General features: G+C 40.3%; 1 protein-coding gene across 1 annotated transcript in view; it reads left to right on the top strand.

Annotated features, from left to right (window-relative positions):
- RPP40 (ribonuclease P/MRP subunit p40) overlaps positions 1-27,941 on the top strand; it is a 246,499-nt gene that overhangs the window by 21,271 nt on the left and 197,287 nt on the right. The window contains 3 exon segments of the mRNA XM_053714698.1: positions 11,819-11,851; positions 11,854-11,941; positions 11,944-11,964. Of these exon segments, the coding sequence (XP_053570673.1) occupies positions 11,819-11,851; positions 11,854-11,941; positions 11,944-11,964 (142 nt within the window).

The raw sequence follows: 27,941 nt of genomic DNA, 5'->3' as shown, positions 1-27,941 counted from the left end.
GTAAGAGAGGGGAAAATAGAAAAAACAAGGAGATACACAAAACTTCACTGTGAGTCTTTCACTTATTCTTCTGTCGTCTCCTCGGGGCTCTAGTCCATTGTGACTTCTGAGACTTAAGTTTCGCCTGTTGAGGTGTTATAGTCTCCTCCATCTGTGATTTCCTCTGCAGGTTTGGTGTTTCCAGATCCAGTGCTTCACATATATCGGATATCCCATTAACATCTCTGATAGTGAGGATTTTATTGTCCTTAGAGATATGTAGAGCAAAGGGGTAACCCCATCTGTACTGGATGCCATGTTTCGAAGCAGAGAGGTGAGAGGACGCAAAGTCCCCCCTCCGTTGGAGTGTCCTAGTGCTCAAGTCCTGATAGAAATTGTACAACGTTTCTTGAAACTTGAAAGTTGGTTGATTAGCAGCCTCTTTGAGAATCTTATCCTTCTCTGGGAATCTCAGGAATGCCACACTACCATCTCGAGGTGGGTTGTCAGCTTTGGGTTTGGTCTAAGAGCTCTATGTGCTCTCTCAATCTCTATTTCCGTTGACTGATCCACCCCTGTTATTGCACAGAACAATTGATGTAAATATGAAGGCAATTCAGCTGCAGTAAATCGATTCGGGAATTCCTTTAAGAAGGATGTTACTTCTTCGACTCCTGTTTTCCATATCTTCGATCTTGTCCAGCAAATCGGTTACTACCTGCTGTTGCTCTGATACTTGTTGGACTGTCATTTCAACATCCTCTACCAGGTTGTCTCTATTTTCCTCCAGTATTTCTACTCTGAACCTAGGTCCTTAATTTCTGTTTGATATCATTCAGACTTGTCGTCATGAAGGTGTGCATGGAATCCAATTTCTCCCAGAGTTTATCAAAACTATTAGTAATATCTTGTTTGGAGACAGTAGATGTAGGTTCGCTTTAGTTAGTGGAGTGGAGGTCGACAGAAGGATCCTGCATGGAAGGCTTTATTGTATTCATTTTCTGCCATTTCTTTGTTGGCATCTGGGTTTTATATCCCTGGGATGGTTTTAAAATATGAGTTGACAGATGCAATTTCCCTGGCTTGTCTGATTTATATTGGTTTCTTGGAGGCCATGTTAATGCTCTATAATAGTCTCAGGAGGTAGGGGTAATTCCCTAAAAAATATTACTTCCAGCAATAGTGAGAGTATCTGATATTTTAATCTTCTGAGGTTTTAATAGAAAAAGTCCTTTTGGGTGTGCTTTCGTAATCATACCAGCAGGTGCGCTGTTTGTATAGGAATAGGTGTATCTCTATGAACTGATTTTCAACTACATTAAAAAAACATGTCCCAGTTTACAAAACAATATAGTTTCCCAAATACAAGACCCTTCATGTAGAATGTTGAGAGGGGAGTAGGAATATTGCAATTTGTTCATCCTCTAAAAAAGTGGTAGTAACAGATCTCATTCTTTGCACTTTTAAGAAGCTAGTTCTTCCTAAGATGCCATTGTGTTCTCAGGCTTTATCTAGCCACATGGGATATTTCTAATAACTTAGTGATTTCCAGGATTTGTAATTTGGACCTGAAGTTTTCTGTCTTAAAGATAATGTCCCTGGCCAGTATTTTATAGTGTGGCAATGTGTGTTAGGCTCCTGGTCTATGCTGTAATGTTTTTTCAGGTCAGTAAAGGTTTGACCAGATCTATATGGCCCATTACTCACGACTGAGCCCTTTCCCACAGGGTGGATGATGGTCTGGCTGATGATGAGTTATCCACAGCCTGTTTCTGCAGTTTCAGCCCCTTTGGTGTTACCCAGCAGCTTCACATAACTTTTGAGCTGAGATGTACCCTCTGGATCCTTGATGGAGAGGAGTTGTGGCTGATCTCCCTGTTCTGGTATACAGAGCTCTAAGCTAAGGCATCCATCTTGGAGCCCTGTCTGACTCCGCCCGGCTAATTCTTTTATTACGGATGCCGCCTTTCAGATTGCCAAGTTGGCGGCTAAGAATGCCGGATTTGCCATTTTAGCGTGTAGAGCGTTTATGGTTAAAGTCTTGGTCTGCTGATGTGTCATCTAAGTCAAAGCTTTTGGCTATTCATTTCAAGGGAAAACCCCTATTCGGGCCTGACTGAAAGAAATCATTTCTGACATTACGGGAGGTAAGGGTCATCTCCTACCTCAGGGTAAAGCAGCTTAACTGAGGGGTAAACAAAATAATTTCGTTCCTTTCGGAACTTCAAAGGAGTCCCCGCTTCTTCTTCCGCAAAAACGGAAGGGAATTTTGCTCAAGCAAGTCCGTCTGGAGACCCAACCAGGCTTGGAACAAAGGTAAACAAGCCAAGAAGCCCGCTGCTGCTCCCAAGACAGCCTGAAGGGCGGCCCCCGATCGGACCGGATCTAGTAAGGGGGCAGACTTTCTCTCTTTTACCCAGGCTTGGATAAGAGATGTTTAGGACCCCTGGACACTGGAATCGTGTCCCAAGGGTGTCAACTAGAATTCAGAAATTCTCTCCCCAAGGGGGGAGGTTTCTTCTTTCACGATTGTCTGTAGACCAGATAAAAAGAGAGGAGTTCTTACGTTGTGTAAAAGAACCTCTCTACTATGGGAGTTAATTTGTCCCGTTCCAATACTGGAACAGAGGCAGGGGTTTTACTCAAATCATTTCGTGGTTCCAAAAAAGAGGGAACGTTCAGACCCCATTTTAGATCTCATGTGTCTAAACAAGTTTCTCAGATTCCCATCTTATCAAGATGTAGACTATTCGAACAATTCTACCCATTGATCAGGAGGGTCAATATATGACTACCGTGGACTTGAAGGATGCATACCTTCATATTCCTATCCACAAGGATCATCATCATCATCAGTTCTAAGGTTTGCCTTCCTGGAAAAACATTTTCAGTTCGTGGCTCTTCCCTTCGGGTTGGCCACAGCACCCAGGATCTTCACAAAGGTTCTACGGTCCCTTCTGGCGTTTCTCAGGCCGCGGGGTATTGCAGTGGGTGCCTTATCTAGAAGATATTCTGATACAGGCGTCGTCTTACCATCTGACAAAATCTCATACAGACATGGGTTCTGTCCTTTCTGAGGACTCACGGGTGGAAGGTGAATTCTAGAAAAGGAGTTCACTAATTCCACAGACAAGGGGTTCCTTTCTTGGAACTCTAATAGATTCCATAGTCCATGAAAATTTTCTTGAAAGAGGTCAGAAAGTTAAAGATTCTGAATACATGCCGAGGCCCTTCAGTCCAATCCTCGGGCCGTCAGTGGCTCAGTGCATCGAGGTGATTGGATTGATGGTGGCGGCAATGGACATCATTCCGTTTGGATTGCTTTCATCTCAGACCACTACAACTGTGCATGCTCGGGCAGTGGAATGGAGGATTAAGCACATTTGTGTCCTCAGATAAATCTGGATCAGGAGGACAAGAGACTCTCTTCTTTGGTGGGTTGTCGCCGGATCATCTGTCCCAAGGGACCGTGCTTCCGCAGACCCTCCTTGGCTGATAGTGACAACGGACGCCAGTCTACTAGGCTGGGGTGCGGTCTGGAATTCCCTGAGAGGCTCAGGGGGTGTGGACTCGGTTGGAGTCTCTACTTCCAAATCATATATTCTGGTATTGAGAGCAATATTCAATGCGCTTCAGGCTTGGCCTCAGTTGGCTTTGCGCCAATTAATCCGATTTCAGTCGGACAACATCACGACTGTGGCTTACATCAATCATCAGGGAGGAACGATGAGTTCCTTAGCGATGACAGAAGTATCCAAGATAATTCGGTGGGCGGAGGCTCACTCTTATCTGTCAGCAATCTACATCCCAGGAGTGGACAACTGGGAAAGCGGACTTTTTAAGCAGACAGACGTTTCATCTGGGGGAGTGGGAATTCCATCCGGAGGTCTTTGCCACCCTGATTCTCAGATGGGGCAGACCGGAATTGGATCTGATGGCGTCTCGTCAGAATGCTAAGCTCCCGAGATATGGATCCAGGTCAAGGAATACTCAGGCCGAACTGATAGATGCCTTGGTCGTTCAACCTAGCTTATATGTTTCCACCCGTTTTGCTCTTCCTCCCGGGTGATTGCACGGATCAAACGGGAGAGGCTTTGGTAATTCCAATCGCACCTGCGTGGCCTCGCAGGGACTTGTTATGCCGATCTGGTGGACCTGTCCTCTCTGCCGCCATGGAAGCTTCCATTGAGGCAGGACCCATTCAGGGACCCTTCCATCATCCGAATCTAGTTTCTCTGCTGTTGACTGCTTGGAGATTGAACGCTTGATTTTATCTAAACGGGGGTTCTCTGATTCGGGCATTGATCTTTGATTCAGGCAACGTAAGCCTGTCACTAGAAAAGATCTACCATAAGATATGGCGTAATATCTTTATTGGTGCGAATCCAAGGGCTACTCATGGAGTAGAGTTACGATTCCCAGGATTTTATCTTTTCTCCAAGAAGATTGGAGAAGGGGTTATCAGCAAGTTCCTTAAAGGGACAGATTTCTGCTTTGTCGATTTTACTACACAAGCGCTTGCAGATGTTCCAGACGTTCAGTCTTTTTGTCAGGCTCTGAGTAGAATCAAGCTGTGTTTAGACCAATTGCCTCCACCCTGGAGTTTAAATTTAGTTCTTAATGTTCTTCAAGGGTTCCGTTTGAACCAATGCATTCCATAGATATTAAGTTGTTATCTTGGAAGGTTTTATTTTTGGTTGCCATTTCTTCTGCTCGTAGAGTTTCGAGCTTTCAGCGTTATAATGTGATTCTCCTTATCTTTTTTTCATTTGATAAGGTGGTTTTACGTACCAACCTGGTTTTCTTCCTAAGGTTGTTTCTAATAAGAATATTAATAAGGAAATTGTTGTTCCTTCATTGTGTCCTAATCCTTCTTCTAAGAAGGAGCGTTTGTTGCATAACTTGGAACGTGGTCCGTGCCCTGAAGTTTTACTTGCAGACGACTAAAGAATTTTGTCAATCATCTTCTTTATTTATTGTTTTTTCTGGAAAGCGTAGGAGTCAGAAGCTAACGGCTACCTCTCTTTCTTTTTGGCTGAAGAGTATCATCCGCCTGGCATATGAGACTGCTGACAGCAGCCTCCTGAAAGAATTCGGCTCATTCCACTAGGGATGTGGCTTCCTCATGGGCATTTAAAAACGATGCTTCTGTTGAACAGTTTTGCAAGGTTGCAACTTGGTCGTCTCTTCACACTGTTTTTCCAAATTTTCCAAATGTGATACTTTTGCTTCATCTGAGGCTGGTTTTGGAGAGAAAGGTTCTTCAAGCAGTGGTGCCTTCCGTTTAGGTTCCTGTCTTGTCCCTCCCTTTCATCCCTGTGCCTATAGCTTTGGTATTGTATCCCATAAGTAAGGATGAAATCCGTGGACTCGTCATATCTTGTAAAAGAAAAGGAAATTTATGCTTACCTGATAAATTTTATTTATTTTACGATATGACAAGGTCCACAGCCCACCTTGTCATTTTCTAAGACAGGTATTTATTTTTGTTAAACTTTTTTATTCAGTCACCTCTGCACCTTTGCTTTTCCTTTCCTCTTCCTAACTTCGGTCAAATGACTGGAGTGGGAGGGAAGGGAGGAGCTATATATACAGCTCTGCTGTGGTGCCTCTTTGCCGCTTCCTGCTTGACCAGGAGGGTTAATCCCATAAGGTAAGGATGACATCTGTGGACTCGTCCATATCGTAAAAGAAATAAATTTATCAGGTAAGCATAAATTTCCTTTTTTTCTCTAATTTGTAATGCAGTTTTCAACTGCTGCAATATATTTATAAAACTTTAACAATTTCTTTATTCTATGGTTAAAGGAATATAAATGGCATAATGATCAATATCTTACTTTTAAAGGCTTTTAATGCATCTAAATATGCCAATATAGCTTGTGCTGTCAAATGTGAATATTTTCCTCGCAATCTGTTTACAAAATTTAGCGTGCTTCCAGACTCATCGTGAGGCTCATTTGCATTAGCCAATCACGGTGGGCATCCTAGGTTTACTATGTTGGTGTAATTCCTGATTGCGATCCAGCATGCACTGTAACGCTTGTACCCTAACGCATGCGCAATGTATGGCAACATTTTTGCTGATGTCAGAAGGTAGGTGGTCGTGTGATCGCAGCGATTTGCTTAAAAAGACACAGCTGGGATTGGATACGCATTCGTTCAGGCATTTCTCATTTTTCGACCATGGCGGTGCACATGTGCTAACTGGAAGTTGAAACTGTACAAGTGTTTGCTGGATCCAGATTATTCATTTTAGTATGTAAATGAGAGGGCCGTTTTTGAGCCTGGATAAATTGCGTTGGATAGCACATATAGGGCTGTCTGATGTGACTTCACCTAGAAGAAATAAAATATTGATTTAGATATAGAACGTTTTCGGGCATCCACCCGTCCTTAGACATGCATTTTACAATGACTTACCACCCTTATAAGTGCTCACCATACTGAATCTCGAGTGATCCGCTCTGCCCATCCGGAAACCCAGCAGAGCTCAACACTGCGCATTTGCCGGCTGAACTACAGAGCGCCATCTGGGACAACTAGAAAAAGCAACACTTAAAAACATATCAACGTATAAATACAAAAATAACCAATGTTTCAATATGCACAAACATAATAGGCAGATAGCTATAGCTATATGATTATTGCCTATTAAGTTTGTGCATATTGAAATATCTGTTTGTAGATAATCCAGGTGGTAAATCAGGCTAACAATAGTATTGAGCCAGTTGTTCGTTCCTGTGAGTGTGCGTGAGTTTATATAATGTGTGTAGCAGCATTCCAGCTCAAATCGCTCGGTTGAGCTCTCCTTGCCCCGGTGCACTTCAAGAGTATAAATAAAACCGGCATAAAGGAAGTCACACATAGGGTCTTGCAGAAAGATAAAGCATTTATTTTGACGTTTCAGGGTGTAACCCCTTTCTCAAAAAAACAGCACAGTGTAAAAACCGTATACTCACCCCCCTTAAATACCCCTGCACAGCAAACAATAAGAGCAGTATGCACCCTGGCACCCGGAAGTAAACCCACGACACATGACACAATGTCAAGCCCCGTTGGCATAGCTACCAGACGCTCAGTAAGGTAAAACCGAGTGAAAGTTAAAAACACAAGCAAACAGATCGATAGGAGCAATATTAAAGTACAAGCATGGGTATATACAAAAATAGCAGTAGTATGCTATAATGCTGATAACATTAACCCTTAATGACCACAGCACTTTTCCATTTTCTGTCCGTTTGGGACCAAGGCTATTTTTACATTTTTGCGGTGTTTGTGTTTAGCTGTATTTTCCTCTTACTCATTTACTGTACCCACCCACATATTATATATCGTTTTTCTCGCCATTAACTCTTTAAGGACACAGCTTTCAGTTTGCTCAATTGTTTTATGACGGAAAAATTCCGTCATGTCCTTAAGAAGGTTAAATGGACTTTCTAAAAATACCATTTTTTTCATCATATCTTATAATTTACTATAAATTTTTTTATAAAATATGAGGAAAAATGGAAAAAAACACTACGTTTTCTAACTTTGACCCCAAAATCTGTTACATATCTACAACCACCAAAAAACACCCTTGCTAAATAGGTTTCTAAATTTTGTCCTGAGTTTAGAATATACCCAATGTTTACATGTTCTTTGCTTTTTTTGCAAGTTATAGGGCCATAAATACAATAGTAGCACTTTGCTATTTCCAAACCATTTTTTTTTTCAAAATTAGCGCTAGTTACATTAGAACACTTAATATCTTTCAGGAATCCCTGAATATCCCTTGACATGTATATATTTTTTTTTTAGTAGACATCCCAAAGTATTGATCTAGGCCAATTTTGTATATTTCATACACCATTTCACTGCCAAATGCGATCAAATACAAAAAATCGTTCACTTTTTCACAAATTTTTTCACAAACTTTCGGTTTCTCACTGAAATTATTTACAAACAGCTTGTGCAATTATGGCATAAATGGTTGTAAATTCTTCTCTGGGATCCCCTTTGTTCAGAAATAGCAGAACATATATGGCTTTGACGTTGCTTTTTGGTAATTAGAAGGCCGCTAAATGCCACTGCGCACCACACGTGTATTATGCCCAGCAGGCTTAAGGGTTAATTAGGGAGCTTGTAGGGTTAATTTTAGCTTTAGTGTAGTAGACAAACCCCAAGTATTGATCTAGGCCCATTTTGGGTATATTTCATGCACCATTTTCACCGCCAAAATGCGATCAAACAAAAAATAAACGTTAAATATTTCACAATTTTAGGTTTCTCACTGAAATCATTTACAAACAGCCTTTTGCAATTATGGCACAAATGGTTGTAAATGCTTCTCTGGGTTCCCCTTAGTTCAGAAATAGCAGCCATATATGACTTTGGCGTTGCGTTCTGGTAATTAGAAGGCCGCTAAATGCTGCTGCGCCTCACACGTGTATTATGGCTAGCAGTGAAGGGGTTAATTAGGGAGTTTGTAGGGAGCTTGCAGGTTAATTTTAGCTTTAGTGTAGAGATCAGCCTCCCACCTGACACATCCCACCCCTGATCCCTCCCAAACGGCTCCCTTCCCTCCCCCCACCCCACAATTGTCCCCGCCATCTTAAGTACTGACAGAAAGTCTGCCAGTACTAAAATAAAAGCTTTTAATTTTTTTTAGCATATTAACATATGCTACTGTGTAGGATCCCCCCCCAAAACCGCTCTCTAACCCTCCCCTCTGCCTTATTGGGGACCATCTTGGGTACTGGCAGCCTGTCTGCCAGTACCCATTTGCAAAAAAAATGTTTTTTTTTTTTAATTTTTTGCCCGGGTTTTTCTGTAGTGTAGCTTCCCCCTCCCCACAGACCAACCCCCCACCACCTAACTGATTTGTTTTATTTTTTTAAAAAATTTTTTCAATTTCCTACACTTTTTTTTCTGTAGTGTAGGCGGTTCCCACCCGCTCCCTCCCCGTGCACGAGCCCACCCTCCCGTGCATGTGCGCGCATCAGTGCGCGCCCCCCCTGGCATCCCCGCCCACGATCCCCGCCCCCCTCCACATCACGAGTGCCATCGAATGGCCGCCTCCCGGTCCGGCTCCCACCCACCAACGCAGTAAGACACCGATCTCCGGTGCAGAGAGGGCCACAGAGTGGCTCTCTCTGCACCGGATGGCTTAAAAAGGTTATTGCAGGATGCCTCCATATCGAGGCATCACTGCAATAACCGGAAAGCAGCTGGAAGCGAGCAGGATCGCTTCCAGTTGCTTTCCACACCCGAGGACGTGCAGGGTACGTCCTCAGGCGTTAACTGCCTTTTTTTTTGAGGACGTACCCTGCACGTCCTCGGTCGTTAAGGGGTTAATCACCATAGTGACCGAAAACCCTCAGCATGAATACACGCAGCCATTTAAACGGGGTATCAAGCCTAAGCAATACCATAAAATATGAACAGTAGTGAACTAACGGCCATCTGCAGAGCCCAGGTATAGAACTACCAATATACTGTAAAAGTATAGCGGTCTTCCTAAGTTCCCCCTGTAATATCCATAGATAACTATGTATGTAGCGAGGCTTAGAGACAAAACACGCAAGCCAGGGTCGACCCTGCAGTGATAGTAGTTATACTACATTACATGTCACGGCACATAATTAATGTAGTATACCCCTAAAGGAAAGATATCAGACAGCATAAAAAAGGAAAATCACAGACAACTTAAGCAGAGGACACTTCAAAAAATAACATAAGAAAATAAGAAAAAATACCCTTAAACATGTAAGCACATAGTTAAAGGCAGCTCCCTTACATGGTGTACTAGTGTCTGATTAGAACCGAAGGCAGGAACAGTCTTGAAAAAAGAGTAGGGGTTCATTAGGGAGTCTAGTCCCTATAATCAACAGTGCCAGTCAAGGTGGACATTGAGCCCGCGAGGGGTCATTGTCCCAAGATTGAAAATCCATCTAGACTCTTTGTAAGAGTTTTAGCCCTATCACCCCCCCCTACTAAGTGGGGGGATGTGGTCGATAATAATGTATTTGAGGTCAGTTACCCTGTGTCCTGCTTCAACAAAAGCCGTGTCACCAGCTGATCTAATGTGCCTTTATCCAATGCTTCACGATTGCGGACCGGTGGTTGGCCATTATGGTCTCAAGTCATCCACCGTTTTCTACATAAAACACTCCTGCACACACCAATGCAGGAGGTATACAATACATTTTGTGGTACAGTTACCCTGTGTCTGATCTTGAACTTTCTGGTGGAATACGGATGGATGAAGAAGCTACCTGTAGAAAAGACCTCCACAGGTGTGCAACCCAGGCACCTAAAACAACATTTTTTAGTTTTTAAGCCAGTGTTTTTGCTGTAACAGTTCCTGGGTCAGTTTTTATTAGCTGATCCCTCAGAGAGGTTGCTCTGCGGGACCCCAATTTTGGTTGGAGGCATGTCTTTAAAAGTTAAGTCCTTGTCAGATAAGAGCCCCCAGTTTTGTTTAAGGGTATCAGCAATTCCCTCTTTGTTCTTTGTATAGGTGGTAGTAAACGTGAGTCTATCAGGTGTTGTAGCATTAGTACAATCTAAGCTGGTCCTTTTGCGCTGTGTCTGACACTGTCATTTTACTGGTTAAGAGATTATTATGGGTTGTATCCCTCTGCTTGAATTTTGTCATCATGTCAACCAGTTGTGCTTCTTTTAGCTCCTCAGTTGTATTGTTCCTAGCTACCCTCTTGAATTGGGATAGTGGGAGTGCACTTCTTAAGGCTGGGTGGATGGCAACTGGTTGCATGAAGGACGGAATTCTTGTCCGTAGGTTTGCTGAAGAGGGTAGTGGTTTAACTTATCTCCATGCTTGAAAATACTTATATCAAGGAAGTCAATTGATTGTTTATCATATAGTAAGCTTGAACTTGACTGTCGGATGTACTTTGTTGAGTTCTCGAAACCAAGCCTTTAGTTGATCCTCCGTGCCTGTCCAGCAGAAGAACAGGTCATCAATGTACCTCTTGAATATTTGCACTCTGTGTCCTTGAACAGTTGGGTGCCTTGATCCACAAATTCCGCCATGAAACAGGTTGGCGTATGATGGGGCCATGTTAGACCCCATATATATAGGTGTTGGATTTGTTTATAATGACTAATTGTATTGATATGTGTGTTTCAATGCTCCATCGTTTAGTTAGCACACTTTTATAATCCTTTAAAGTGAATGTAAAGTTTAATGAATAAGTGCCTGGTTTTTTAAAATACTCTTTAAAAACAGGGGCACTTCATTAATGAAACTTCTTTTTAAAAATACTTACCTTTTGCTTTATGAGAAGCAGACCGGCGATCCTCCCCGCAGCTCCTGCTGTAGTTAGCAGGTCAAATAACGAATCGAGTCTTCCTCAATTGTTGCGTGCACTCTCGAGATGGACGCCAAAGGGGCACACAACGATTGGAGGAAGCTGTGATTCGACAGTGATATGCTAACTACAGCAGAGCTGCGGCGGAGGATCACTGGTCTGCTTTCCATAAAGCAAAGGTAAGTATGTTAAAAAAAAGAAGCTTCAATGTCAACGTTAATGAAAAAAAAATAGTAATTTTTAAAAACCAGGAACTTATTAATTAAACTTTACATTCACTTTAATCCGCACAACTGCAATTGATGGTGCTTTAGTAGTAGCTGCATCATTTTAAATTGAATTTCATTTCAAAATAACCTGCAGAAAAAATTACACAAAAAATATCAATGTATAAAATGAAAAGAGTTCTGCCACTGGGGTTACGATATTGAAAAGTAACATTTTATGCTTCTAAAAATGTGTTATATTGTTTTCTTTTAATATGCCTGACTGCATGCTGGGAATAAATGTCTAATCTCTAACAGGTTTCTATTTTATTACCCGAGTGCGGACGTCTATACCCCAACAGATAGAAAATACCATTAGCAACTTTGGAAAGTTTTATCTGGTAAAGAATCTGCCATTATATGAGTTTGTAACTGAGGATTTTATCATTCTTTTTTAAAGAAAGGTAAGCTCAAACGCTTCTTTGCGTTGAAATGTTTTTATAATATTAAACATTGTTTGTTTTTTCTTTTCTTTTTTTCTTTTCTTAAAAGGACAGTAGTCGCCTTGAGATTTTAATATGAAAGGTTTAATTATTAAAAAAAAAATAAAAAAAAATTATGCTTTTTTTTTTTTAAGGTTGGTTCACAAGATTGCATCTTCAAGTTTGTGTATTAACTATGGCTAAAATATTGTCTAAGTAATCAGGACCAGTTTTTGTTGAACAGCAATATCGCCTATATTGCAAGTTTTCCATGTTTTTTGTTTTATTATTTACTTATTTTCTGTTGTCAAGCGACAGTACCAACAAGTGGATATTGTCTTCTTCTTGAAACCTCAGGACAAGAAGTTACCTGTAACAAAATGAGGTGATCACCCCCGTTACTGCCTCCCTTGTCTTCGCCTACCTATTCTCTCTATAAAGGGAATGTAACCACTATGCTTCCCTGTGTCATCCTGTCCTCCAGATAGGCGATTTTATTTTGCAGGTCCACGGTGAAGTGGAACACATGCGGTTTTCCAAAGTTGTTCGTGGTTTTCTCATTTATAGGATCCTGAAGCGGCCTAGGGAATGATCCAATGTCTATTTCCAGCTTTGGACAGGGCTGTGGCTGCTACATCCCACTGGTTTGGTGCATTAGAGTTTATGGTGCCAGGGAGTTTTTGTTTGCCACAAGCAGTTCTTGTGGCTATTAAATTCCAGAGGACTACAAGTTCTGTGTGGCAGTTATTGCTGTGGTACCTGTTTTATGGCCTAGCGTCCTAATGAGGTTTCCAGGTAATACTTTTCTCTTGTTAAGTGTAGTCAGTCCACGGGTCATCCATTACTTATGGGATTATATCTCTTCCCTAACAGGAAGTGCAAGAGGATCACCCAAGCAGAGCTGCTATATAGCTCCTCCCCTCATACGTCATATCCAGTCATTCTCTTGCACCTAACTAAAGATAGGTCGTGTGAGAGGACTGTGGTGTTTTAAACTTAGTTTTATTTCTTCAATCAAAAGTTTGTTATTTTAAACGGCACGGGAGTGTGTTGTTTGTTCTCCAGGCAGCATTAGAAGAAGAATCTGCCTGAGTTTTTCTATGATCTTAGCGGACGTAACTAAGATCCACTGGCTGTTCTCGTACATTCTGGGGAGTGAGGTAACTTCAGAACAGGGGAATAGCATGCAGGGCCCCCCTGCAAGGAGGTATGTGCAGTAAATTATTTTCTAAGGAATGGAATTGACTGAGAAAATACTGCTAATACCGATGTAATGTAAGTGCAGCCTTAAATGCAGTAGTAGCGACTGGTATCAGGCTGATAAGTATGTGTGTATACACTGAAGTATTTTTCTAGGGAATGGAATTTCACTCAGAAAATACTGTTAATATTAAAGTAATATCTGAGCCTTCACTGCAGTAAAAGCGACTGGCAGCAGGCTGATTAATAATACTTCATAACTTTAAAATATATAAAACGTTTACTGGCATGTTAATCGTTTTTTTTGTGAGGTACTTGGTGATAAAACTTATGGGGCATGATTTTTACCACATGGCTGTCGTTTTTTCTGCATAGAAACAGTTTACTGAGCTTCTCCACTGTTGTAATATGAGTGGGAGGGGCCTATTTTAGCGCTTTTTTGCGCAGCAAAAATTCATTCACAGTCTTCCTCTTTCATCCTCATGATCCAGGACGTCTCTACAGAGCTCAGGGGTCTTCAAAGCTAGTTTTGAGGGAGGTAATCAGTCACAGCAGACCTGTGACAGTGTGTTTGACTGTGATAAAAAACGTTAATTAATATATTTGTTATCCGTTTTTGGGTATCAGGGGGTTAATCATCCTTTGCTGGTGGGTGCATTCCTCTGCTAACTTTATACACTTACTGTAAAAATTTGGTTGCTATAACTAATTTGTTTCATCGTTATTTCAACTGTGACAGTTTTTTGTGCTTCTTAAAGGCGCAGTAGCATTCTTTATATTGCTTGTAAATTTATTGAAATTATTTCCAAGCTTGCTAATCTTATTGCTAGTCTGTTTAAACATGTCTGATACAGATGAATCTGTCTGTTCACTATGTTTAAAGGCCAATGTGGAGCCCAACAGAAATTTGTGCACTCAATGTATTGATGTTACTTTGAATAAAAGTCTAACTTTGCATGTAAGAAATTATCACCAGACAACGAGGGGGAAGTTATGCCGACTAACTCTCCTCACGTGTCAGTACCTTCGCCTCACCGCTCAGGAGGTGCGTGATATTGTGGCGCCAAGTACATCAGGGCGGCCCATACAAATCACTCTGCAAGACATGGCTACTGTTATGACAGAAGTACTATCTAAAATTGCCAGAATTAAGAGGTAAGCGCGATTACTCTGGAGTAAGAACAGAGTGCGCTGATAATGGTAGAGCCATGTCTGACACTGCGTCACAATTTGCAGAAACATGAGGACGGAGAGCTTCATTCTGTGGGTAACGGATCTGATCCAGGCAGACTGGGATTCAGAGATTTCTAATTTTAAATTTAAGCTTGAGAACCTCCGTGTATTGCTAGGGGAGGTATTAGCGGCTCTGAATGATTGTAACACGGTTGCAATTACAGAGAAAGTATGTAGGCTGGATAAATATTTTGCGGTACCGGTGTGTACTGACGTTTTTCCCTATACCTAAAAGGCTTACAGAAATTGTTAACAAGGAGTGGGATAAACCCGGTGTGCCCTTTTCACCCTCTCCTATATTTAGAAAAATGTTTCCAATAGACGCCACCACACGGGACTTATGGCAGACGGTCCCTAAGGTGGAGCGAGCAGTTTCTACTTTGGCTAAGCGCACCACTATCCCGGTGGAGGAGAGCTGTGCTTTTTCAGATCCAATGGATAAAAAGTTAGAGGGTTACCTTAGAAAATGTTAGTTCAACAAGGTTTTATCTTACAACCCCTTGCATGCATTGCGCCTGTCACTGCGGCGGAGGCATTCTGGTTTTGAGTCTCTGGAAGAGACCATTCGCACAGCTCTATTGGATGAAATTATGAACAAGCTTAAAGCCCTTAAGCTAGCTAACCTCATTTGTTTCTGATGCCGTCGTACACTTAACCAAACTTACGGCTAAGAACTCCGGATTCGCCATCCAAGCGCGCAGAGCGCTGTGGCTTAAATCCTGATCAGCTGATGTAACTTCTAAATCTAAATTGCTTAATATTCCTTTCAAAGGGCAGACCTTATTCGGGCTCGGCTTGAAAGAAATTATCGCTGACATTACTGGAGGTAAGGGCCATGCTCTGCCTCAAGACAGGGCCAAACCAAGGGCTAAACAGTCTAATTTTCGTGCCTTTCGTAACCTCAAGGCAGGAGCAGCATCAACTTCCTCCGCTCCAAGACAGGAAGGAGCTGTTGCTCGCCTACAGACAGGGCTGGAAAGCTAACCAGTCCTGGAACAAGGGCAAGCAGGCCAGAAAACCTGCTGCTGCCCCTAAGACAGCATGAAGTGAGGGCCCCCTATCCGGAAACGGATCTAGTGGGGGGCAGACTTTCTCTCTTTGCCCAGGCTTGGGCAAGAGATGTCCAAGATCCCTTGGCGTTGGAGATCATATCTCAGGGATATCTTCTGGACTTCAAAGCTTCTCCTCCACAAGGGAGATTTCATCTTTCAAGGTTATCAGCAAATCAAATAAAGAAAGAGGCGTTTCTACGCTGTGTTCAAGACCTCTTACTAATGGGGGTGATCCACCCAGTTCCGCGGTCGGAACACGGGCAAGGATTTTATTCAAATCTATTTGTGGTTCCCAAGAAAGAGGGAACCTTCAGACCAATCTTGGACTTAAAGATCCTAAACAAATTCCTAAGAGTTCCATCGTTCAAAATGGAAACTATTCGAACCATCCTACCCATGATCCAAGAGGGTCAGTACATGACCACAGTGGATTTAAAGGATGCCTACCTTCACATACCGATTCACAAGGATCATTACCGATATCTAAGATTTGCCTTCCTAGACAGGCATTACCAGTTTGTAGCTCTTCCCTTCGGGTTAGCTACGGCTCCAAGAATCTTTACAAAGGTTCTGGGATCACTTCTGGCGGTACTAAGACCGCGAGGCATAGCGGTAGCCCCGTACCTAGACGACATTCTGATACAAGCGTCAAGTTTTCAAACTGCCAAGTCTCATACAGAGGTAGTTCTGGCATTTCTGAGGTCGCATGGGTGGAAGGTGAACGTGGAAAAGAGTTCTCTATTGCCACTTACAAGAGTTCCCTTCCTAGGGACTCTTATAGATTCTGTAGAGATGAAAATTTACCTGACAGAGGCCAGGTTATCAAAACTTCTAGATGCTTGCCGTGTCCTTCATTCCATTCAACACCCGTCAGTGGCTCAGTGCATGGAGGTAATCGGCTTAATGGTAGCGGCAATGGACATAGTGCCATTTGCGCGCCTGCATCTCAGACCGCTGCAATTGTGCATGCTAAGTCAGTGGAATGGGGATTACTCAGATTTGTCCCCTCTGCTAAATCTGGATCAAGAGACCAGAGATTCTCTTCTATGGTGGCTTTCTCGGCCACATCTGTCCAAGGGGATGCCCTTCCGCAAGCCAGATTGGACGATTGTAACAACAGACGCCAGCCTTCTAGGTTGGGGCGCAGTCTGGAATTCCCTGAAGGCTCAGGGATCATGGACTCAGGAAGAGAGACTCCTTCCAATAAAAATTCTGGAGTTAAGAGCAATTTTCAATGCTCTTCTGGCTTGGCCTCAGTTAGCAACTCTGAGGTCCATCAGATTTCAGTCGGACAACATCACGACTGTGGCTTACATCAATCATCAAGGAGGAACCAGGAGTTCCCTAGCGATGATGGAAGTCTCAAAGATAATTCGCTGGGCAGAGTCTCACTCTTGCCACCTGTCAGCGATCCACATCCCAGGCGTGGAGAACTGGGAGGCGGATTTTCTAAGTCGCCAGACTTTTCATCCGGGGGAGTGGGAACTTCATCCGGAGGTCTTTGCCCAACTGATTCATCGTTGGGGCAAACCAGATCTGGATCTCATGGCGTCTCGCCAGAACGCCAAGCTTCCTTGTTACGGATCCAGGTCCAGGGACCCGGGAGCGGTGCTGATAGATGCTCTGACAGCCCCTTGGGTCTTCAACATGGCTTATGTGTTTCCACCATTCCCGATGCTTCCTCTATTGATTGCCAGGATCAAACAGGCATCGGTGATTCTAATAGCGCCTGCGTGGCCACGCAGGACCTGGTATGCAGATCTAGTGGACATGTCGTCCTGTCCACCATGGTCTCTGCCTCTGAGACAGGACCTTCTGGTTCAGGGTCCTTTCAAACATCCAAATCTAGTTTCTCTGAGGCTGACTGCATGGAGATTGAACGCTTGATTCTATCAAAGCGTGGATTCTCGGAGTCAGTTATTGATACCTTAATACAGGCTAGGAAACCTGTTACCAGGAAAATTTACCATAAAATATGGCGTAAATATTTATATTGGTGTGAATCCAAGAGTTACTCATGGAGTAAGGTTAGGATTCCTAGGATATTGTCTTTTCTACAAGAGGGTTTAGAAAAGGGTTTATCTGCTAGTTCGTTAAAGGGACAGATTTCAGCTCTGTCTATCCTTCTGCACAAACGTCTGGCAGAAGTTCCAGACGTTCAGGCTTTTTGTCAAGCTTTAGCAGTATAACTCCCATATGGTCTAGCGGTTAGGATTCCTGGTTTTCACCCAGGCGGCCCGGGTTCAAGGATTAAGCCTGTGTTTAAGACTGTTGCTCCGCCGTGTAGCTTAAACTTAGTTCTTAAAGTTCTGCAAGGCTTTACGTTTGAACCCCTTCATTCCGTTGATATCAAGCTGTTATCTTGGAAAGTTCTGTTTTTGATGGCTATTTCCTCGGCTCGAAGAGTCTCTGAGTTATCTGCCTTACATTGTGACTCCCCTTATCTGATTTTTCATTCAGACAAGGTAGTTCTGCGTACTAAACCTGGGTTCTTACCTAAGGTAGTCACTAACAGGAATATCAATCAAGAGATTGTTGATCCATCATTGTGTCCTAACCCTTCTTCAAAGAAGGAACGACTTTTGCACAATCTGGACGTTGTCCGTGCCCTGAAGTTTTATTTGCAGGCAACTAAAGATTTTCGTCAAACTTCTTCCTTGTTTGTCGTTTACTCTGGACAGAGGAGAGGTCAAAAGGCTTCGGCTACCTCTCTCTCTTTTTGGCTTCGTAGCATAATACGCTTAGCCTATGAGACTGCTGGACAGCAGCCTCCTGAAAGGATTACAGCTCATTCTACTAGAGCTGTGGCTTCCACCTGGGCCTTTAAGAATGAGGCCTCTGTTGAACAGATTTGCAAGGCTGCAACTTGGTCTTCACTTCACACTTTTTCCAAATTTGACACTTTTGCTTCTTCGGAGGCTGTTTTTGGGAGAAAGGTTCTTCAGGCAGTGGTTCCTTCCGTGTAAAGATCCTGCCTTGTCCCTCCCGTCATCCGTGTACTTTTAGCTTTGGTATTGGTATCCCATAAGTAATGGATGACCCGTGGACTGACTACACTTAACAAGAGAAAATATAATTTATGCTTACCTGATAAATTCATTTCTCTTGTAGTGTAGTCAGTCCACGGCCCGCCCTGTTTTTTTACGGCAGGTTTAAATTTTAATTAAACTCCAGTCACCACTGCACCCTATAGTTTCTCCTTTCTCGTATGGTTTCGGTCGAATGACTGGATATGACGTATGAGGGGAGGAGCTATATAGCAGCTCTGCTTGGGTGATCCTCTTGCACTTCCTGTTAGGGAAGAGATATAATCCCATAAGTAATGGATGACCCGTGGACTGACTACACTACAAGAGAAATGAATTTATCAGGTAAGCATAAATTATATATATTTTTTTTTTTTTTTTGGCTTTCTAAAATGTTTTTTGGAAAAATATTAGCAGTGTTTATTGTAGTTTTTGCTTGTCTTGTTTTTAGGATTTCCACTTTTACTGAAGTTTCAGATTAGAAAGGGAATACTACGTCTAAGCAAAGTATTTGTCATGTAACTCCTGTTCAAAACTTTTTCCAGATGGATTGTATAATCATTGTTTAAAAGATGTTGGATATGCTGCCAAAAAAATCAGATGTTGCATTTGTTTTATGGTTGCAGGATAATCTACAAAACCTTTTTCTGATATGAGACAAGCAGCCATTCAATCAGTTTCTCATGATCCTAGTATTTCTGGGCTTGGTTCTGATTCAAATAGATTTTGTATGGATTTAGAGGAAGAGTAGTCTTCTGAATTAGATTTTGAAGATACTATTCTTATTTCTAAATTTTCTTCAGATGAGGTGGATTATGGAAAAAGTCAATTTTCAGAATGATAATATTCATCAGTTAAATTGAAAGAAGTTACTGTAGTCTTGGATCCTCCACTTCTCAAAGGACTAAATGTTTTTTCTTCCACTTCTCTCTTCTCCCTTTTTTTTTTTTTTTTTTTTTTTTTCTTCAATAATCTTTTGAGGTTTTTAGCAATATACAGTAAATAACATTTGTCTTGTCACAGAGTCAATAGTCATAACAAGACCTTATATACGCACAAGGACATCATAGTGTTACAATAATAGGAGCCTATGTGGAGGAAAAATTATGACATCTATATCAGGAACCTCTTTTTTCCTTTATATATTAGAGAAGTGGTAAATACTGAGCTGGGCACTCATGGTGCTCTGCAGTAATTAGAGATATGTCAGGATGTAGTTATGGCAAAGGCTGCTCTTTGGCCATTAGACTAGCATAGGGTATACTAGATTCTGATATATTATTTTAGTGCAACATATAACCAAAAACTAACAAGAGATAACTAACTTTCACCTATGTATAATAGCTTAATCTGAAATAACATGAGATAATAATAAAGTACCACAAAGGGAAATCTAGGAGGCTTTAGGAATACATAAGATAAAATATGTTTAACAAGCTATAGAAAACCTGAGCCAGTTACAATAAAATTATATTGCATAGACTAGAATGCAGTATGAGTGTATCAATGCCCTTATATTTCTTTCTAGATATGCTTTTGCTTGTTATGTAACAGGACACTTACAGATCTTTAAGTACAGACATTATTTGGCAAGTTGTAGGTAAGAAGGGCTTCTGTTAGAGCTTAGTATGTCTCAGCTATATGGTTTATAATAAAGTTGGCAGCCCATGAAATATGGAACTAGTGAAGTACACTGGATTCAGCTATAGCAGATTCATATTACAGAGACATTAACAACTATATAGTAGGTAAATATATAGCAAATCAAACTGCCTATATAATAACTTGGAGAGTAACTGTTATAAAAGGAGAGATTACCACAGTATAGGTCTAATTGACATGGACGGAATATGGATATCTAGAATTATATCAGAGCAGTAATAGGGAGAACTAAAATGAGTAGCTGCTGATGGGCTTTAAATTAGTATAGTAAAACTTTATCACAGCACAGTAAAACCATATCTAGTATTACAAAAGATTATAAACCTATATTCACATAAATGAAATTATGTATATGCATACAAAAATAAAAGCAGAAACTGGAGTTGGGTATCACAACATTGCTAACATAAAATGCACTAGCTTAACTATGTAACTGAGGGGGATCCGTTTTTTATAAATTCTGCTCAACCCACTCCAGAAGCTACAAACTGGGTCTTAACTTGTAGATAATAGGACTGGGATAGAGTCTGGGTCAAATGGGATAGGGACCGCCATTGGACAAGTGAGATTGCCGCATATAAGTGAGCCCAAACAAACATACGTCCTGTGTCTTTATAGTCCATTGTTTCCCATAGCTTACAGTGTATTTCCGGGAGCCTCCTCGTTCTCTCTGTGCTGCTAGGGTCTGGCTGTCTACCCTCCTTGCATTTGTAGTATTATAACTGTGTATCAGGAGGCCTGCCGTACCATCCTGAGTTTCGGCAAGGGAGGATTCTGTATGAGGACTATTCTGCTGTGGCAGCGCCATATCTAGCAGTGTGTTAGAGATTTCCTGGTTCCCATTTAGGTGAGGTAAATTTCATTGAAACGGTTAGAGACCAGCACAAATATGACCTGATACAGACACTTATATACAAGGAGGATTCCCAATAAAACCTCCAAAAATGAACAAAAAGTAGAAAAAAGAAATAAGTGCGCAAAAAATAATGCTGAAGTAAACAGGAAAAAAAGGGGGGATATCAGCAATTAAAATACCTAACTTAAAATTTTTTATATCTAAAGATTAAAACTAAAATAACTCTAATTTCGATTAGAAGGCTAATATGTTTTCACACTTTAGGGGTATTGTTTTCACTCCAAAACAGTATATGATTATGTGATTATAACCCCGAAAACAACACACACATAGATAAAAGTATTTTAAAATCACAATTTATAATTTTCATAAGCACAAATCAGATAATTCATATATATCTCTCTCTAATATTTATTATTTCACAAAGACACACAATTAAAAAAACAAATAATCCTAACAAAAAATTCATATAAATCTCTAATATTTATTTTGTAGAATCAAATCTACTAAGGACCGGTCCTAATTCCTAAAACTATTACACAAAAGAATCAAACAAATAAAAATACAGATACAAAAAAACTAGTTTAAAAGTTGATACAATCGATCAAACCAATGTACTAAAATAAAATGTTGCTATTTCATATAGATGGAAACTCTGTAGACAGGCTCCCAAAATGATATCCAAAATTGGGTATCCTTCGCAGGCTATCCGTAAAACAAAGTATGCAATGGCGGTCTTCTGATGTCTTCCAATTTTTTTGGAGTGGCGTCTAGATAGAAGACAGAAATGTCCGCTTGAGATAGACGTTTAGAATAATTCAACAAACAATTATCGGTACTTACACATTAGTACCGGATGATCAGCGCCGTGCCCGACTCTCCTCAGCAAAGGGGTCCCGTTGTAGGCTGATTCTTACCCAGGCTCCTCTCACAGCCTCGGTCAACAGCCGACTAAGCGGAATAGCCCTGGGGAATGGTCAGAAAGGCGCCAAAAAGAAAACACCTTCACACTAGTGTCAAGTGGATACGCTCACTCCAATATCACTTGTTCATGGAAGAAGAGCTGGATATATTAACTGACTGCAGACACACGATCTATAAACGTTAGGAAATCATTGGCAGATTAATCTGAGGGAAAATAATAACTTACAGTGTCTTATTTTCATCAACAATATTTTCGGGATATGAGTTCACTCTGACATCCCCTGTGAACTCATTTCCCGAAAATAGTTACAAAGAGATATACAGGATTTCAACAACAATAAAGTATACAAATGGCGAAATAAAACCAATGTAACTAACTTCAGATCCCAGAGAAGAGTTAATATAGTTGAAACCGATATATCTGATACAGACAATGATGACGCAGACAACAATGATCAAGAAAGAGTACCTCAACCATCCACCTCCAGCAATACAAATATAGTAGAAAACAGAAAAAGAAAGTCTTTTTTAGAAGAAGACTCAAGTACCGATTCCGAACCACCAGAAGAGGCGGGTGGAAAAAACAAAAGACAAACCAGAAACAAAAAGAACCAGAAAGACAAACAACAGACAAACAAACCACCCAAAAGAAATCCGAGCCCATTCTCCCAAATAAGGATGAGAAACTAAGAATTATAAATCTATCTAATCGGACTCTAACCTCTCTTCACATCAATGTGCTATCTAAAGGCTTTTCCTTCTGCCCACATAATAATCTGGACAAATTCGAGGCAGTTAAAGATATACAACTGTTTCTGCGCAAGCTTCTTCTAAAAAGACATTTCTCCAATAAAGAACCAGATATGTCATCTGTTGACTGGACTGAAGACGAATTGGAATCCATACAAATATTAAACGATCCTAATTCAGAACAAGAGGAAAGCGAAAGGCCTAACTGGCGAAAGACGCTGAAAACTAAATCAAAATACGTTCCTCCCAATAATACATGCCCAAACATAGAAGTCTTCAACCAAATTGTATGTCAAAGTATCAACAAGCTGGATATTACTGCTAAACATCAAAATCTATCTAAAAAGGAAAGAGATACTCTGTCTGAAATGGAATCCTGGAATGATGTCATAATCCGCAATGCTGACAAGGGTGGCAACATCGTAATATGGCCAATAGAAATGTATCTGGAAGAGGCCAATCTCCAATTGAAGAATAAAATCTGCTATAAAGAACTGTGGAGCAACCCACGCGCAATACAATAAATTGATCGACTCAGCCTTTAAAAATGGCCTAATCAACACCAAGGAAAAGAAGTTCCTGACTATCGCACATCCAAAAGTCGCAACATTCTATTTAATCCCTAAAGTCCATAAAAATAGCCAAAAACCACCTGGTAGACGCATCGTTTCGGGCAATGAAAACATGACAGAAAAGGCGAGTCAATATGTAGATTTAAGATTAAGACCATTTCTGACACAGCTATCTTCCTATGTGAAAGACACCATGGAAGTACTACAAATAATACAGGATATTAATATTTCCAAAAACACCTTGCTAGTCTCTTGTGACGTGGAATCCCTGTATACCAGCATTGATCACAAACTAGGATTGCATGCTATTCAATATTTTCTCAATATGTCATCTGATGAAAGCCCTGGCCATAACCAATTCACACTCAATCTGCTCAAATTTGTATTAACCAAAAACTATTTTCTCTTCAACAATAAATTCTACCTCCAAACCCAGGGTACTGCCATGGGCACGGCTTGTGCCCCCACCTACGCAAATTTATTCCTGGGGTGGTGGGAGCAAACCACAGTATTCTGTGATACAAATGATGAATACTCAGACAAGATCCCAGTGTGGATTCGATACATAGACGACATCCTCTTCCTTTGGGAAGGTACTGAAAAAGATCTAGATACCTTTCTACTGAAGTTAAATCAGAACAACTTGAACATCCGATTAACTCATCACAAAAGTCAGAAAAATATCTCCTTCCTGGATCTACTAATCAGTAAGGAAGAGGATGGCTCTCTAAGCACAGACTTGTATCGAAAAGAAACAGCCACTAACAATGTCCTATATGCTACCAGTGCCCATGCACCCAACACTACAAAATCTCTACCAGTTGGAGAATTTTTGAGATTAAGGAGAAATTGCTCACAAGACGAGACCTTCAAGATGAGAGCCACAGAATTGGAAAACCGTTTACTGTTAAGAGGCTACAGTAAGAGATCTATTCACAAGGCTAAAACTAGAGCATTAAAGACTGCAAGATCTGAATTATTAAAAACAAAAAAGGTGACAACAAAACCAGACTAGTTTTAACGTACAGTCAGCAAACGCATCAAATTGTGAATATAATCAACAACAACTGGCATATACTACAAGCTGACCCCCTCCTTAAAGATGTAATAGGAGATAGTGTACAACTAAGCTATAGGAGAAGCAGAAATTTAAAGGAAATGCTTAGCCCCAGCCACTTTGTACAAAAAACCACTAAAACTAGACCGGCAGAACGAGGTTCGTTCTTGTGTGGCAACTGCTCCTCGTGTGGTAACATGGCTAAAAAGAAATCCATCATTGATAGGTTTGGTAAACACCACCACATCAAGAGTTATATCAATTGCAATTCAAGTGGAGTAATATATGTTCTCAAGTGTAAATGTCCCAGAATATACATTGGTATGACCACGAGAACCTTACATACTCGACTAATGGAACATCTGCGAAATATTCGCAATGCCCCGAAAGATCTATCGAAAAACAAAAAAATCGCATCCGTAGCTTCTCACTTCTTTAAATACCACCAATCTAAAACCTCTGAATTAAAGTGCTTCGGAATTCAGAAGATCTCCTTGGGACTAAGAGGAGGCGATCTGGAAACAGCGCTACTCAAAGCAGAAGCTAAGTGGATATACTTAATGGATAGTGTATATCCTAAAGGCATGAATGAACAGAACAATTACTCTATGTTCATATGAACGAACAGATCATCATTGGCATGTATAATTAACTTTGCCAACCAACGTACTAAATTTATAGTAAAGATATCAAACAGTACAGATGTTACAAAATGACATTTGTTTTATACCAATTTATGAACAGTATGCCTAACACAAATCACTCAGCACAAAATATAAATCACAAAATAATGACTGAAACATTATATCACTTATTCAACCATAAATCCTGATGGATTTTCACATCACTCCCTCCAACACTTCACGTTTATATTCACTCTTATTTTTATTAGTGTTTGCGAATTCATCACTGTGTATCACTCTTCCCCCCCTTTATGTTGATTTCACAATAATAACTATATCACAATTTATGAACCCAGCTGTCACCAAGCAGTATAAAATAATCTTAACTGCAATTATGACTATTTAATGCTACACATTTTTACATTTTTCACATCCAAATCTTCCTTTTTTTTTTTTTTTTTATGACACTTATTAAAACCCAACACACACTGTTTCACCATATATATTATTACACCTCCATTGTTACTTAGGATCACTTACATCTTGTGGCCAGGAATTTGGCTTAAATCAGATTTAAGTATATATTCTTTTAATTCCTCCATTTTTGCACCACCCCATCGACAACATTATTATCATTATGTTCATCCACCAATTACCTCATACACTGCATCTTTCACTCACATAATCCCTAGATGTAGCATTTCACAAAAAAATAAAAAAATAAAAAAAACTTCACTCTTTAATCACGAACGTAAGAAGTCTGATAATAACATTTTTATTCCCACCCAAGCAAAGTAATCTTAATACTAAACTACAGTTTCTATCAAAGTAATTTTAGAATAGTTCTAATGCAAAAATAAACATGTAGACTGTCGTAATACAGACAGTAAGATCTGGACTCCGTGATAAAACTTTAAATTATAATATGTGAACTTTCGAGTATATACAAAGATGTTTGGTACAACTGACGAACGCTCTATGACTTTGGGCAAGAATAAAATATTAAATTCACTTTGAGTAGTATACTTCATTCTGAAAATCCTTTAAATGTAAGGATATGTGTATACGCTTCTAAGATAACACATGAACATTTTACAAGCTCAGCAAGATTCTATACAAAATCCGCTTTGAACAGTATATTTTACTGTGTGTTATGCTACCAAATTCTTGTCACTCAGTTAACCAATGTTCATTATAGAGTACGGTAAAAAATTTTTCACTTACTGATGTCAATCACGTTCAGATTACGCCTCCTTTAGCCTTCAGAGTCTTATGATTGGTCCAAGCTAAACCAATGGGCTGATGTCCACACATTTAAATACCCTCAGACGCCGGCGCGCGTCACCTTTGAAAAAGCCGAAACGCTATCGGCGAAACATGTTAGGGATGGGTATCTGTTAATACCCTGTTTTCTTTTTTAATGGCATAACAAAACTCGAATTAGTTTAAGAATTCAGTGGCAACTTGTTTAATTTAAAGGACCTTATCAGTATTTCTAGTATTATCCTTAATTGATAGTGACACATGTTTAAGGGCAAGTTACTGGTTAATCCCCAAAAAATTACAATTGCTAGTCCCCTACAGTGGCTGCTTCGGCATACGCCAAGGGGGAGTTACCTGTTACTATTATAAAGTTATAACTGTTAGTCGCTCACATTGACAGCTCCAGCTAGTGCATTGAGGACAATATTACGTATATTTAACTGTAACTGCTGGCTGCAGACATATTTATTGGTGTGGGCCGTTTGAAAATAGAGCACTTGAAAGTTGTTTATAAATGGTATTCTATATTCGTAAGCATTACTGCACGCAAACCAGAACAAATCACTAAGCTAAATACCCAAAACAGTGCCCCTCATATGTCAAGGTTGAACACCGTATGTTTTAGAGGCTAGTCACTGTGCTGAAGCATACTCTATAGCGGTGAGACTGTCTCACCTTAGCTATCTTAATTATTACATTTATAACATCATAATATATGAGGTGACAGCCGCAATTTAAAGCAGTCCACAAATATTTGCAAACAAGTGGGCGAGCACTAACTTAACAGAATTATTAAGCCACTGTGCAAGGCTATCTGATACAACAGCCGATTAGTAAAGCCTGATAACAAATGTCACTAATTGTAAATTTTTAAGTCACATGATAATTATCCATCAGTGTTAATCCAGACGATAATCATTGAAGTTCATAACGGGTGAAACATGAACACCATTATTTATCAAAACGCTAACCCTTGAGATAAGTTGCGCTACAGTACATTAAGCACCTTCATATGTTATACATGAATTAAATCCATCTAGAATTTATGGTACAACATCAGCCTAAGTATATTGTATACATAAGTACATATGTTCAGGCAATCTTAGCCATTCTCCATATTCCATTGAATAATAAAATGGAAAGGTGAATGTGTATTATTAACCCTACATATGTTTAAACAGTATAATCTACCACAATATGAATGAGTAGATCAGAATTGAGACCTATCCGTATTTTAGAACTTTAAATTATTGGGGACTGAGTATTCCAACAGAAGGAGTGAATGATTCATGCATATGGAAAAGTCTACCTCCCTTAATATTTCCTAAAATAAGTATAATTCTATACAACATTTAGAATTATTTCTTTGAGATACAAGTCCCTATACTATTGACCTCCAACTATTGCGGGATAGCTTTAGTATCTAAGAAGATAACAATAAGGGATAGAAACCAATATCCCCCTTCTAGATATAGTCTCCTAAGTAACCACTTTACCAAACTAATGTGCATTCTTTATACGGCTTCTCAATCTTATATATTAATAATTGCATGAAGGAATTTTGAATCTTAAGGTGGTGCGTTACATTGATGGATAAGAGTATATTGTTTACTCGATAGATGCACTAAATCCAATACGTGCATATTCCAGCAATACTTTAGGTCCGAGGTAATTTACCAACAAGATACTGTGAGCCATTTTCATTATTTGTCGAGCTGTTATGTGTTTTTAAAGTGCACAC

Source organism: Bombina bombina, chromosome 5 (assembly GCF_027579735.1).
Source record: "Bombina bombina isolate aBomBom1 chromosome 5, aBomBom1.pri, whole genome shotgun sequence".
Taxonomy (NCBI): domain Eukaryota; kingdom Metazoa; phylum Chordata; class Amphibia; order Anura; family Bombinatoridae; genus Bombina; species Bombina bombina.
This window is presented reverse-complemented; position numbering and strand designations above follow the sequence as displayed.